Source organism: Psammomys obesus, unplaced genomic scaffold, assembly GCF_907164565.1.
Source record: "Psammomys obesus unplaced genomic scaffold, mPsaObe1.curated_primary_1811, whole genome shotgun sequence".
Taxonomy (NCBI): Eukaryota; Metazoa; Chordata; class Mammalia; order Rodentia; family Muridae; genus Psammomys; species Psammomys obesus.
Window position 1 is genome coordinate 5,622,273 of NW_026592548.1, and position 12,730 is coordinate 5,635,002.

Here is a 12,730-nt window from a genome sequence, read left to right on the forward strand (position 1 = left end):
GACTGTCTTGCACATATCTGCTAGCCTAAAAGTGAACTGACAGCATGGGGAACACTTGACTAAAATACTAGGAATTTCATGCAGCTTCCTTGTTTAGCTCCAAATGTTTAATGTTTCCTCGGTAAGCAAAGATCACAGGAGCCCTGTGACCGCCTCTCAGCTCCTGTTTTCTTCCCTTCCTTGTTTCTTGCATGTCTCTCTGTTACTTTTCTACATACCTGTATCTGGATTAATCAAGTGTGTATAATTTTTATGGTTCTAATAGTAGCATAACATCCTGGCCAAGCTGAACAATAGTGATTTACCATTTCATGGTTGCAGAGCTACAAGATCAGGGTACTGACAATTTTGGCTTCCGGTGTGTATGTTCATTTTGAATTGAAGATGGTCACTTTTTCTCTGCTTTTCTGTGGTTAGCCTTCTGTCTGTGTCATCTTTGTTCCAATTTCCATTTCCCATAAGAACTTCAATCTTACTGTATTCGGATCTACTCTAAGAATTCTACTACATTGCAACTACAACATGGAAAGAGTTACCTCTAAATACACTGACATCTAAACTCACTGAAATCCCAGGAACTAGGACTTCTGTGGAGACATGGCTCAGCACATAAGAAGCTTCTATCTTTTTTATTTTCTGCTTCTGCAGTGCTTGTACCTATGGCAAGAACATTGTCTTGATCAGAATGTCATGAATGTTAATCACCTAGGAAAAGACGGACACACAGGTAAGATGGCTGAGAACATCGAGTCTGCACATTCTCGTCAGTTCTCAAGAACAGTGTTGAGCCACAGGGGCAGCTCGCTGATAGTGGTTAAGCCCCAGGGCATGAGGTATTTTTCTCAATTAGAAAAATTTAGAGTTACTGGTAAATGGCAACAATAAAAAGCAGACTGGATTTTGTTCTGCTCCACTGTTGTGTGAAAAACCTACATACAATCTTTACACCCTGTGTTCCCTAGATCATGACAGATTGATAATCATGACATCTCTCTGCCCTTGGCTTGGTGCTCAAGAAAATTACTAGTTGGACTCTTGATTATTTTTCTTCTGTAAAGGCAATAACATTTGTTCTTGATAATTACTGTAGAAAGAGAAATAAAAATTTAAAATGTACTCTGAGTAAATATAGCCAATATTGAAGGTTGCCTGGATTAGAGTACCTCTATTACTAACTATATCACTTGTTTTCTCAATAATAAAATTAATTCTCACCACACATCGAATGTGGATTTACATCTCTGGAAACAATCCTGTTTGTAGCGGTGACTCTTTTGACATCAAAGCGTATTTTCTTCTTTCTTTTTTGCCTCCTTTTGTTCTTTTCCATCACAGGATTATACTCTGCTTGCTACCATGGCTACATTCGCCTGGTTCTGTTCCTACTGGATAATGGTGCAGATATGAATCTAGTCGCGTGTGATCCCAGCAGGTCTAGTGGTGACAAAGATGAGCAGATGTGTTTGATGTGGGCTTATGAAAAAGGTATGTTTTTAATCATCGTATCTCTGCAGTGACACATTGAACTGTGTGCATAGATTATGCCGATGCATCCATAATTTCTTTGCTTACATGACTTGTACCCTCCCATTCTCTCTGTAGATTGTGTGTAAGGCTCTGGGGACTTAGATCAAAGAGTCCAGCAGATCATTATTAGAGAAGGAATTTGGGGGCTGCAAATGAGCTGTTATATTCTCAACATTGACACTGAAAAGGGACTGGGCTGCTGCTGCACTTCTAGGCTCTAGAGCAACAAGACAGAGAGGAGTGGCCATTACAGCTAGATTCTGTATCTCAGAGGAAATGTTGATGTGGATCAAGAGTTTTGTATATACATACATATATGCCTATACATATATGTGTATGAATGTATATGAAAGGAGAAGCATTTGTCTGTTTAAACAATGCTAAGGATTTCTGTGTTTTAAAGCATGAGAGAGACAACACAAAACAAAGAGCCTTAACCTTAAAAGAAATAAAAGTTTATTCCAAGTTGAGTAACCATGATCCAGAAACATAGATTTAGGCTATTCCAAATACCACATTTCAAGATGGTAATAGCTACATTTTTCCAAATACATTGATGGAAATACCAGATAGGTTGGTTAGAGCCATTTGAGGATGCTCATGTTATAGGTCTCCAGTGTGATGGTGATGCCATCCTTAACCTTTATGTTGGTGGAAGCCAAGGGGCTGTTCATATACACCAAGAGGGTTTACCTAACAGGCTCAAGAATGTCAGGTCATGCACAGAGCCGTAACCCACATGGGGCCTATCTTGAAGTGTGGTTGATATACCTAGTGACACTCAATTGAAGATAAGCTATTTATCCTTTACTACTGTGTATCAATTGCTAATAGCTTCTTAGTTAGGGATGGAATCCTGTGTCCACTTCCTCCTTTCAGTGCTGAATGCCTATCTAGCTTGAATTCTGCAGGTCTTGTGTAAGTTCATATGGGTGTCAGTTCTGTTGTGTCTGGAAGACACTGTTTTCTTGGAATCACCAATCACCTCTTGGTTTTGCATTCTTTCTGTCCCTTCTTCTCTTTAGATCCCTGGGATATGAGGTGAGGGCTTTGATGAAGATATCCCATGTAGGGCTGAGTGCTCAAATCTCTCACTTTCTGTCCAATTTCCAGTTGTATGTCAATTTCACACTACGGTACCAAGAAGCTTCTCTGATGTGCACTGAAAAGCACTGATCTATGTGTCTAGCAGTAAGTTATTGGGAGCCATTTTATTACTTTGTTTCTTTACCAGAATGACAGTGAAGTTTTCCCCTGGGCCCATGACTGATCTAGCATCAGATTCCTCATCACTTAAACAGTGTCAGGTATGAGTTCCATCTCAAAAATGCACCTCAAATCCAATCAAAATGTGTCTAATCACGCCCAGAATATTTGTACAACTATTGAGCCAATGTATCTCAAGGCGGGTCACAGGGTTCGTAGCTGGTTGAATTGGTGATTACCTTTATCTTTTAGAAGAGTTGGTTATTACCTTTCTCCTTTAGAAGAGTAGCTTAACACACTATGAATGCTAGTCAGAAATATGAAGCTTGTAGTTGGTCAACAGCTTAGTTTCTCCAAGTTGGATGACATGAGTAAGTATTGTCTTCAGCCATGAGGCTTTACCACCATGTTATGTAAAATAATCAATAGCCTTGTCAATAAGCTGTGGTATTTGAGAGTTTCCATGGGAACCCTTTGTCTAAACTCAGCAAGATGCGACCAGTTTCTGGAACCTGAGGTTTTGCTTGTGGCATAAGATGTCTAGTTGGGGTATTGTCTCCCTCATTATTTGGTGACTTCATTTAGATTCCTTTCATAGATGTAAATGTTTTAGGCAGCTTCTTCAGTAGTAGGTTTGTATATAGTTTTCTAATGGCCTTTCTAAGCTGTCTCTTCCCACATTCCCTCTTTTATCCTTCTCTTCCTTTGCCCTCCCTATTTAATCATCCTATTCTAGTTTTCTCTTTGCATTTTAAGATGTGTAAAATATATATAAAAATAGGTTTCTTGTTTTTAATGTGAGAATCCTCAAACATCATGCTGACAAGCAAAATTACTAAGCTGTAGGCTTTCTCAGCTGCCAAGTTGATCTAAAAGGCTTTGTGCCTGAAATAAGGTAAAGTCCATTAGCAAAAAGAGAGATGAGGTTTGAAGGACAAAAATGGGAAACTATTGTAAGCTCAGGGACAAAAAGTCAGAAAACGGCACAGGCCTGAAGGTTGCTAGTGAAAATGATGCGGGGTTACTTCTTTATAGGCAAGTAAATAAAATGGTGATGAAACAGCCAACACTTTATATCTTTACACAAGTTGCGTCCAAAAGCTCAGTGGATTCTTACACCCACCCGAAGCCAGATAATAAAATTTATGAGCACTCAAGCCCCAGAAACACTATTGGCCTTCTCTTCCAGTCCCTTCCCCAAGGGGTGTGCCAAGCTCTTTTTCTGATTTATGAACTCGAGTGTTACGGCATTTTCCACTGTATCTGGTTTCTATTGGCCAACAATTTGAACGCTCAACCCATCACTTTGCATGTCACTGTAGACTGTCTGTTCATATCACAGCTTAGCTTTTGAGGCAATATCACAACTCATTTATATATTCTATTATCCATGGACATTTTGACACATTTCAGTTTGGAGCTTTTAGAAGTCTATGCCATGGCACTCTCTTCTGAGGGTGCAGTGTGTATCTTTTGATGGAGGGGAATGCACTTTCATAGGTATCAAGGCTTTCTACTTTGCATTTAAAAGCTCTCAGTTGCTCTATCTTTAAGATTCAGCTGGACAATCTTCCACAGTTTAAAGCTTGGGAAGTTTCACCAGGTTCCTTTTGCTCAGCATATCACATTTGTTCAAGAATCGTCAGACAGCCTTTCTCAAGGGTTGTGAGATTCAGAGAAACAGTGTTTACCAAGCATTAGACTTCCAGAAAGCAGCTCTTAAATTGCTGTTGCAGCTATCTCTACACAGGGCTTGACTTTGTTCTTAGTTGCTTGAGAGTGATAGTTGAAATCTGGCTTTATTTATTTTATTTTTTGTTGACATCCACTCTTTATAAAACAATGAATCACTGCACAATTCCTGGGGCTTCCTTACCAAAGGGCAGCAGAAACCCTGTAGTTCAGCAGGTCTGCCCACTCATCTCTCCTGCACTGGTCCTAACTGATACCTCTGTTTGTCCAAGAATGTGGCAGCCACCAGCATGGATTCCCATAATTACTTTGAACTTTACCAAATACAATGTTAGTAGACAGGAGACAGCCAGTTGGTTTGCCTACATTCTGGGCAAACCAAGTCAGACCTTGTTGCTGTTTTCCCTAGCATTGTTTGCATGTGATCTGGGAATACTGAAATGCCTTGTTAGTACTGTCTGAAGAACAGTTTCTGTTTGCTTTTCAAAAAGATATGCTTTCTTTTGTTTCTTGAAAAGGGAATTGCCAAATTAATTGATGGTTTTCAATAAAGTCTCTCTGTGGGCAATGTGGAGAAGAAGTTGGGGGAACAGTGAAGTCCATGCAGATTTCTCTTCTTAGGGGAGCCTGACTTAGGATATTTATGATAAGGCCCAACACAAGACTCAAACTTAATCAAACTGATACAAGAGGTTATTTTGTGATGTTTGTATCACTTGGTTGTGCAGTTCCCATGTGTGAGCTTTGTAGATGACAACAGCATGGGGCCATAACAGAAGGCTGAGCACCCATTCTGAGTATCTCATCCTAGACTGCAGTCAGATTAGAACAGCTAGTCATCTTTCTCCGTGCCACATGAATATAAGTGGCTCTAGGTCAGATATTTTACCCAAGTTAAATTTTAGCCAAACTTGGCCCCACTATTCTGATCCAGTAACTCCAGGAGGTGGGGAGGCTTTGGGGATCTAGAAAAGTAATTTTTTCTTTTGAAATACTTTCTGATGAGTTGATTCACCCTGGTTTTGTGGGACCATATAGGCTATATGTAGTCTATTTACATGAATCTTTTTATTTCATTTTATTTATTTTAATTAATTACAGTTTATTCACTTTGTATCCCAGCTGTAGTAGCACTGTACCTTATCCCCTCCCAATGATATCCTCCCTCCCTCTTCTTCTCCTATGCCTCTTCAGTCCAATGATAGGGTAGGTCCTCCTACCCTTCCATCTGACCCTAGCTTATGAGGGCTCATTAGGACTGGCTGTATTGTCTTCCTCTGTGGACTGGTAAGGCTGCTCCCCCCTCAGGTGGAGGTGATCAAAGATCCAGCCCATGAGTTCATGTCAGAGACAGTCCTTGTTCCTATTATTGGGGAACCCTCTTGAACACTGAGCTGCCATGGGCTACTTCTGTGCAGGTTCTAAGTTATCTCCATGCATGGTCCTTGTTTGGAGTATTAGTCTCAGAAAAGACACCACCTGTGCCCAGATTTTTTGTTTCTGTTGCTCTCCTTGTGGAGCTCCTATCCTCTCCAGGACTTACTATCTCCCCGTTTTTCATAAGATTCCCAGCACTCTGCAAAAAGTTTGGTTATGAGTCTCAGCCTCTGCTTTGATACCCTGCTGGGTAGAGTCTTTCAGAGGCCCTCTGTGATAGGCTCCTGTCCTGTTCTCTGTTTTCTTCCTCTTCTGATGCCCATCCTCTTTGCCTTTTTGAATGAAGATTGAGCATCTTACCAAGGTCTTCCTTCCTGATTAGCTTCCTTAGATTTTAGTATGATTATACTGTATTATATGTCTAATAGCCACTTATAAGTGATATATATATACCATGTGTGTCTTCCGGGATACCTCACTCAGGATGATATTTTCTAGTTCTCACCATTTTGCTGCAGTTTTCATGATTTCTTTGTTTTTAATTGCTAGGTAGTATTCCCTTGTGTAAATGTACCACAATTTCTATATTGATTCCTCAACTGAGGGACATCTGGGTTGTTTCCAGCTTCTGGCTATTACAAATAAAGCTTCTATGAACATAGTTGAGCAAATGTCCTTGTTGTATACTTGAGCATCTTTTGAATATATGCCTAGGAGTGGTATAGCTGGATCTTGAGGTAGAACTATTCTTTTTTTTTTAACTTTTATTAGTTATACTTTATTCACTTTGTATCCCCCCATAAACCCCACTCTCCTTCCCTCCTAATCCTACCCTCCCCTCCCCCTTCTTCATGCATTCCTCTCCCCAAGTCCACTGATAGGGGAGGTCCCCCTCTCCTTCCTTCTGATCTTAGTCTGTCTATCAGATCTCATCAGGAGTGGCTGCATTGTCATTTTCTGTGGCCTGGTAAGGCTGCTAACCTCCTCAGGGGGAGGTAATCAAAGAGCAGGCCAATCAGTTTATGTCAGAGTCAGTCAGTCCTCTTCCCATTACTATGGTGCCCACTTGGACACTAAGCTGCCATGGGCTACATCTGTGCAGGGGTTCTAGGTTATCTCCATGTATGGTATTTGGTTGGAGTATGAGTCTCTGGAAAGGCCCCTTTGTTCAAATTTTCTGGTTCTGTTGCTCTCCTTGGGGAGTTATTGTCCTCTCCAGATCTTACTGTTTCCCACTTCTTTCATAAGATTTCATGCACTCTGCTCAACAGTTGGCCATAAGTCTCAGCACCTGCTTTGATAGTCTGCAGGACAGAGCCTTTCAGAGGCCCTCTGTGGCAGGTTCCTAGGTTGTTTCCTGTTCTCTTCTTCTTCTGATGTCCATCCTCATTGCTTTTTGAGATGGGGATTAAGCATTTTAGCCAGAGTCCTCCCTCTTGATTAGTTTGTTTAGATGTACAGATTCTAGTAGGTTCATCCTATATTATATGTCTTTATAATTGAGTATATTCTTAACTGTCCGAGAAAGCGCCACATTGATTTTCAAAGTGGTTGTACACGATAGCATTTTCAACAAATGGTGCTGGTCTAACTGGATGTCTACATGTAGAAAAATGCACATAGACCCATATTTATCACCCTGCACAAAACTAAAGTCTAAGTGGATCAAAGACCTCAATATAAAAACAGACATGCTAAACCTGTTAGAAGAAAAAGTGGGGAAGAGCCTTGAACTCATTGGCACCAGAGACAACTTCCTGAACAGAACACCAACAGCACAGGCTCTAAGAGCAACAATCAATAAATAGGACCTCATGAAACTGAAAAGCTTCTGTAAAGCAAAGGAGAGTCATCAGAACAAAATGACAGCCTACACGTTGGGAAAGGATCTTCACCAACCCTATATCTGACAGAATATATAAAGAACTTAAGAAGTTAAACAGCAACAAATCAAGTAACTCAATTAAAAAAATGGGGTACAGAGCTAAACAGAAAATTCTTAATAGAGGAACATAGATTGGCAGAGAAACACTTAAAGAAATGCTCAACATCCTTAGTCATCGGGGAGATGCAAATCAAAATGACCCTGAGATTTCACCTTACACCCATCAGAATGACTAAAGTCAAAAACTCAAGTGAACACACATGCTGAAGAGGTTGTGGAGAAAGGGGAACCCTCCCCTATTTCTGGTGGGAATGTAAACTTGTACAACCACTTTGGAAAAACAATCTGGCACTTTCTCATACATGAACCTTTTAAACACATGAAGACCAAAAATCAATCTTGGGAAGATGTTCCCTGCTGACCTGAATTCTGTACTGAAATCTGGGAGGTTAGAATTAACCGTGTTAATTAACCAAGCCCCAACTTTACAGCATTTACATTGTCTGCCCTCCCCAGGACTCCTGTTTCTACAATTACACCTGAAATTGAAGGGATAGTGAGCAGTCTCTTTTGAATTTGTCCTGCCCCTTTCTTGGGGCACAAAGGACTTGTATGGATCAGTTTAAATTGTCCAGAAGAAATAGCCAGCAGCCTGCTCGTGTTAAAATCCTCTGTTTTAAGTGAAAGTATGGAAAACCATTGAAAAGATCTGCACATAATCCTACATCCATCGCATTAAAGATGAAACTGCCAAATGAAAAGATCTCAGCCAATTAGAATTGAACTTATAGCTCAATGGCTTGTCTGGCAGTTGGATTTGAAAAGGCTGCCTCAGACAAAGAAAAGCACTCTTATGGCAGGCTGTTTAGGGTCAGAAAATAACAGAGACTAAAACAGAGCTAAAAACTTCTCATTTGCTTCAGTGCTGACACTAGTTAGAGTAATTTACAGAGGCTCCCACCCCAATATTTAATTACCCACAATGCAATATTTATATGCAGTATAGGTGCTATAATTTACAGTGACAGAAAGCCAGGATTGGAGAATTACAAGTAAGTGAGCAAAACAATAAAACCCAAGACTCCTGTCCTGAGATGCATGCTTTGTTTATTCCTGCTGACAAGTGGAGCGCGGTGTGAATTATTATAGTGAGTGTGTTATCGTGTACTCCATAACAGAGTAATGAAATCTCATAGTCATGAGTTCCTTCAGATTTTAGCCCATGAAAAGTAGCTGAGGGATGAAGGTGAGGGAAGAACAGAGGTAAGAAACGGTAGATTCCTGAACCTTCCTGCAAACTTTCACTGATGCATCAGGAGGTCCTCAAACAGATTCCATCCTGAAGTCTAAGCTAGGTGTGTATTTAATGAGCCTGCCATAGCATGCTAGAGTGGACTCAGAGCCAACAAAATCTTGAGGTGATATTTTGAAAACTGAGTCTGAGTATTTCTATACTAGCTGCCTTTGTACATATTTAGTTACTTTTTCAAATATAAATAATAACACTATCCATGATTTAAATGGTAAGATTTTATTATTGTTATTAGGAGGTAATACACAACTGTACTTTCTGAAATACAGTTCCTGTAAGTTTAGAGATACTTAAAATGGGCAGACAAATATTCACATTTGTTACATGCATGTGGCATATGTTTATATAAGTGTATAATCCAACAATCAAAGAAAATAAATTTTTCTTCTTTTTGTTCTTTGAGGTAGACTCTCATTCTGTAGCCCAGGCTACTCTCTAACTCTATATGTACTCCAAACTGGCCTGGGGCTAAGCACACTCCTCTTAACTATAGCTCCCCAGGTGTGGGATCCAGGGATGGGCTGCCATGCCTTGCTCAGAGAGCTGACCTTGAATAGCCATCATATTTTCGTTATATACTGACCAACTATGGCTAGAAGGGCAAGCCAACAACCTTCTCCTTCCACACACTGCCTTTTGTCAGTGTTTTACCATGCAACAGAGAGGACGTTAGAAGAGAAGTTGTTTCCAGGCATGGAGTGTTGCTATGATGGACCATACTGTTTTACTAATGGACTGTGGTAGTGTTTGTACCTTGGGCTGGAAAAGCCATTAGTGGTCAAAGCTCAGTGAGCTACTGCCATGAGAGTGTGAATAAGAACACTGAAAGAAATACAAGCAACGAAAGCTTTTGCTTCTAAGGTTTTAGGGTGGTTTGAATAGGAAAGGCCCCCAAAGACTCATGCGTTTGAATGCGTGGCTCATAGGGAGTGGCACTGTTAGAGATGTGGTCTTGCTGGAGTGGGTGTGGCCTTGTTTGAGGAAGTATGTCACTGTGCAGGTGCACTTTCAGGTCTCACATGTGCTCAAGTCTGACCAATATGACACAGTGTCCTGCTGCTGCCTTTGGATCAAGACATAGAACTCTCAGCTTCCTCTCCAACACCATCTCTGCCTGGAGACTGCCATGCTTCCCACCACGGTGACAATAAACTAAGTCTCTGAAATTATAAGACACCTTCAGCTAAGTGTTTTTCTATATAATAGTTGCCATAGCCATGGTGTCTCTTCACAACAATGAAACCATACATAGCTAAGACAGGTTTCACAGGAAAGTCAGAACAGAAACCAGGAGGCAGGAACCACAGCGGAACACTTGATGGGCTTTCTCTCTGCCTTGCTTCCAGGTTCATGCTTAGCTGGCTTTCTTGTTCAACACAAGACCACAGCATTAATAATGGTGCCACTTACAGTGAATTTTGTTTTTCTTCATCAGCCATTAATCAAGCCAATTCCCTTCAGACAGGCCCATAGGTGAATCTGAGTTAGACAATTCCTCAATTACAGTTTTCCTCACAGATGACTCTAAGTTGTGTCAAGCAGACAAAGTGAACTAGGACAATCCTCATATTCAAGTAAACAGGAGGAAGAATTTTGCAGATGTCCTCAGTTTCCTATTTCTATGCAATGGAAAAGCAATTTCACTCTGGCCAGAATATTTTTCTCTCTTTGCTTAATCAATTCACCTTACCTTTCAAGTTCATCTTATAAATGGCTACACAGCCCTTCCCTGGCCCCTGAAGGCTATGGCATCTCCTGCTTTTCTCCCTAAAGCTTGGCTAATTAAAATTATATTTATGTGATGTAAACGAGGTTGATGTTCAGGCTCTGTTTCCATGCCCTTGGCATCATGATGGTCCCAAGAGCATGACCAACAGGTCATAAGAAGAGAAACAAGGTATGAATGGTAAGGAGTGGAGGAGACCTTAGGTGGCTATGCATGGGATGAAAACAGACTCTCTCAGGAGACAGCTTCAGTGAGACAGTGCATTTAACGGGGGAGTAACAAAGGCTACTTAAACCTTTGGGTGGGTAAGAGCTTTTGGGGTGAGTATACATCATCATCTGGGATTAGGACATTCAGGATGCCTCATTTGCATAAGGAGGAATTTCAGCTGCTGATAGACCTGACATTATAAAGGGAGAGGAAGTTTAACCTGGCTACCAGGTTTCTGACATTCTTTGGGGGTAATACGGGGGGGGGGAGGTGCAAGGCTATGAGGCTATGTGCAGTGGGACACACGGGCCCAGGGCAGGGGAAGCAATCTTACTCCTGCTGATCTCAGGATATAATTTCAGGAGTTTGGACATACCTTGACCCCACTCTTGCCACAGGCTACCTTCCCCAAGTACCATGGCTCCATGGCCCCATAAGAGCTATAATTATTTTTCTTTGCTGCTAAATTGCATTGCTATAAAAATGAGAAAGAACTGTTTTTCAAAAACATGTTTATTATAAATATTACTTTATTCATTCAGTAGAAATGCATTGGCAGCTAGTCTGCAACAGGTACTGTGCCAAGAACCGAGGCAAGACAAGGAGAGAAAAACAGACAGCATCTTCATGCTCTGAGGAAGGCCATAGCTCTAGCAGGAAGAGACAAACAGAAAACAAGAAAATAAATGGAAAATATCATATATCATAATGACACAAATGCTGTCAACAAAGTAAAAGTGAAAGTGTAGTAATTAGTAAATGTTCAAGGACATTATCTAAAAATGAGCAGTCAGAGGGCTTCTCTGGGAACACCCTGGGGCTGACCTCTGGCAGGCACGTGATAAATAGTCAAAAAAGGTGAGGAAGTGGGGAGGGCAGATGGGATGGGAAGAGAAGAACAGAAGGAAGCGGAATGTCTTAGCTGTCACGATCTCATCGCAAGTGAACCACCGATCCTTATTAGTGCTGACTGGCTGCTGGCATTTTCACCTGAGTGTGTGATGGAGGAGGAATAAGTGAAAGGGCAAATGGGTCTCAACACTGAGGCGCTTTGCAGAGCTGAGTCATGGGACAACACAATAAGCCAGGAATTCTTTTCACCTTTGGTCTTACTGACAGTGTTGGGTCAAGACTCTGCAGCAAATCAAGCGTGGAAGGGCAGACTTCAAAAGTAACCATGGACTCAACTTCTCGATGCTTCTAAAAAAAATGAGATTTTTATATGCTAAGAAATGTGAAAAGACTTTGGGCTAAATCTCACAAACGTCATTGCTCGGGGTTGTGTTGCCTTGAGTCATTGTCAGGAGCAGTGGCTGTGCCTTCACTGCTCCAGGGAATGGAAATGGAGGTCCCTGAGCGTGGATGCCATGGAAACATGAGAACTTACATTCAATCCCAAGAACCCACTTCAAAAATGTAAGCACAGTGGTGTGTGCCTGGGATCACACACCAGAGCATCAAGACAAGTGGGTCACTCAGGCTTGCCTGACACACAACTGCCTGACTTGGTGAGCTTCAGGGAAGTGAGCAAGCCTGCCTTGGAAAAGTGGAGGAGTGTCTGAGACAAGACAGCCAATGTTCACCTTTGGTGCCCTCCCATCCCTGCCTTACGGAATCAAATCCATCTCTTCTAGTCTAAAACAGAAGGGCTCACTGCCCCAGACTCCAGCTGTAGCTGTGATTGCTGTCATTCTGCTGAGCCCCACATGTAGTTCTTAAAGTAATTCTCAGACAAGGAGTGCAGGCAGTGTTCTTTGCCTCCAAGTTGAAATGGCAAGGATGGAGAGATGTTATG

At 41.3% G+C, this 12,730-nt stretch overlaps 1 protein-coding gene across 1 annotated transcript in view; it reads left to right on the forward strand.

The window, feature by feature from the left end:
* Tnni3k (TNNI3 interacting kinase) overlaps window positions 1-12,730 on the forward strand; it is a 255,380-nt gene that overhangs the window by 89,427 nt on the left and 153,223 nt on the right. The window contains 3 exon segments of the mRNA XM_055614310.1: window positions 646-671; window positions 674-727; window positions 1,336-1,485. Of these exon segments, the coding sequence (XP_055470285.1) occupies window positions 646-671; window positions 674-727; window positions 1,336-1,485 (230 nt within the window).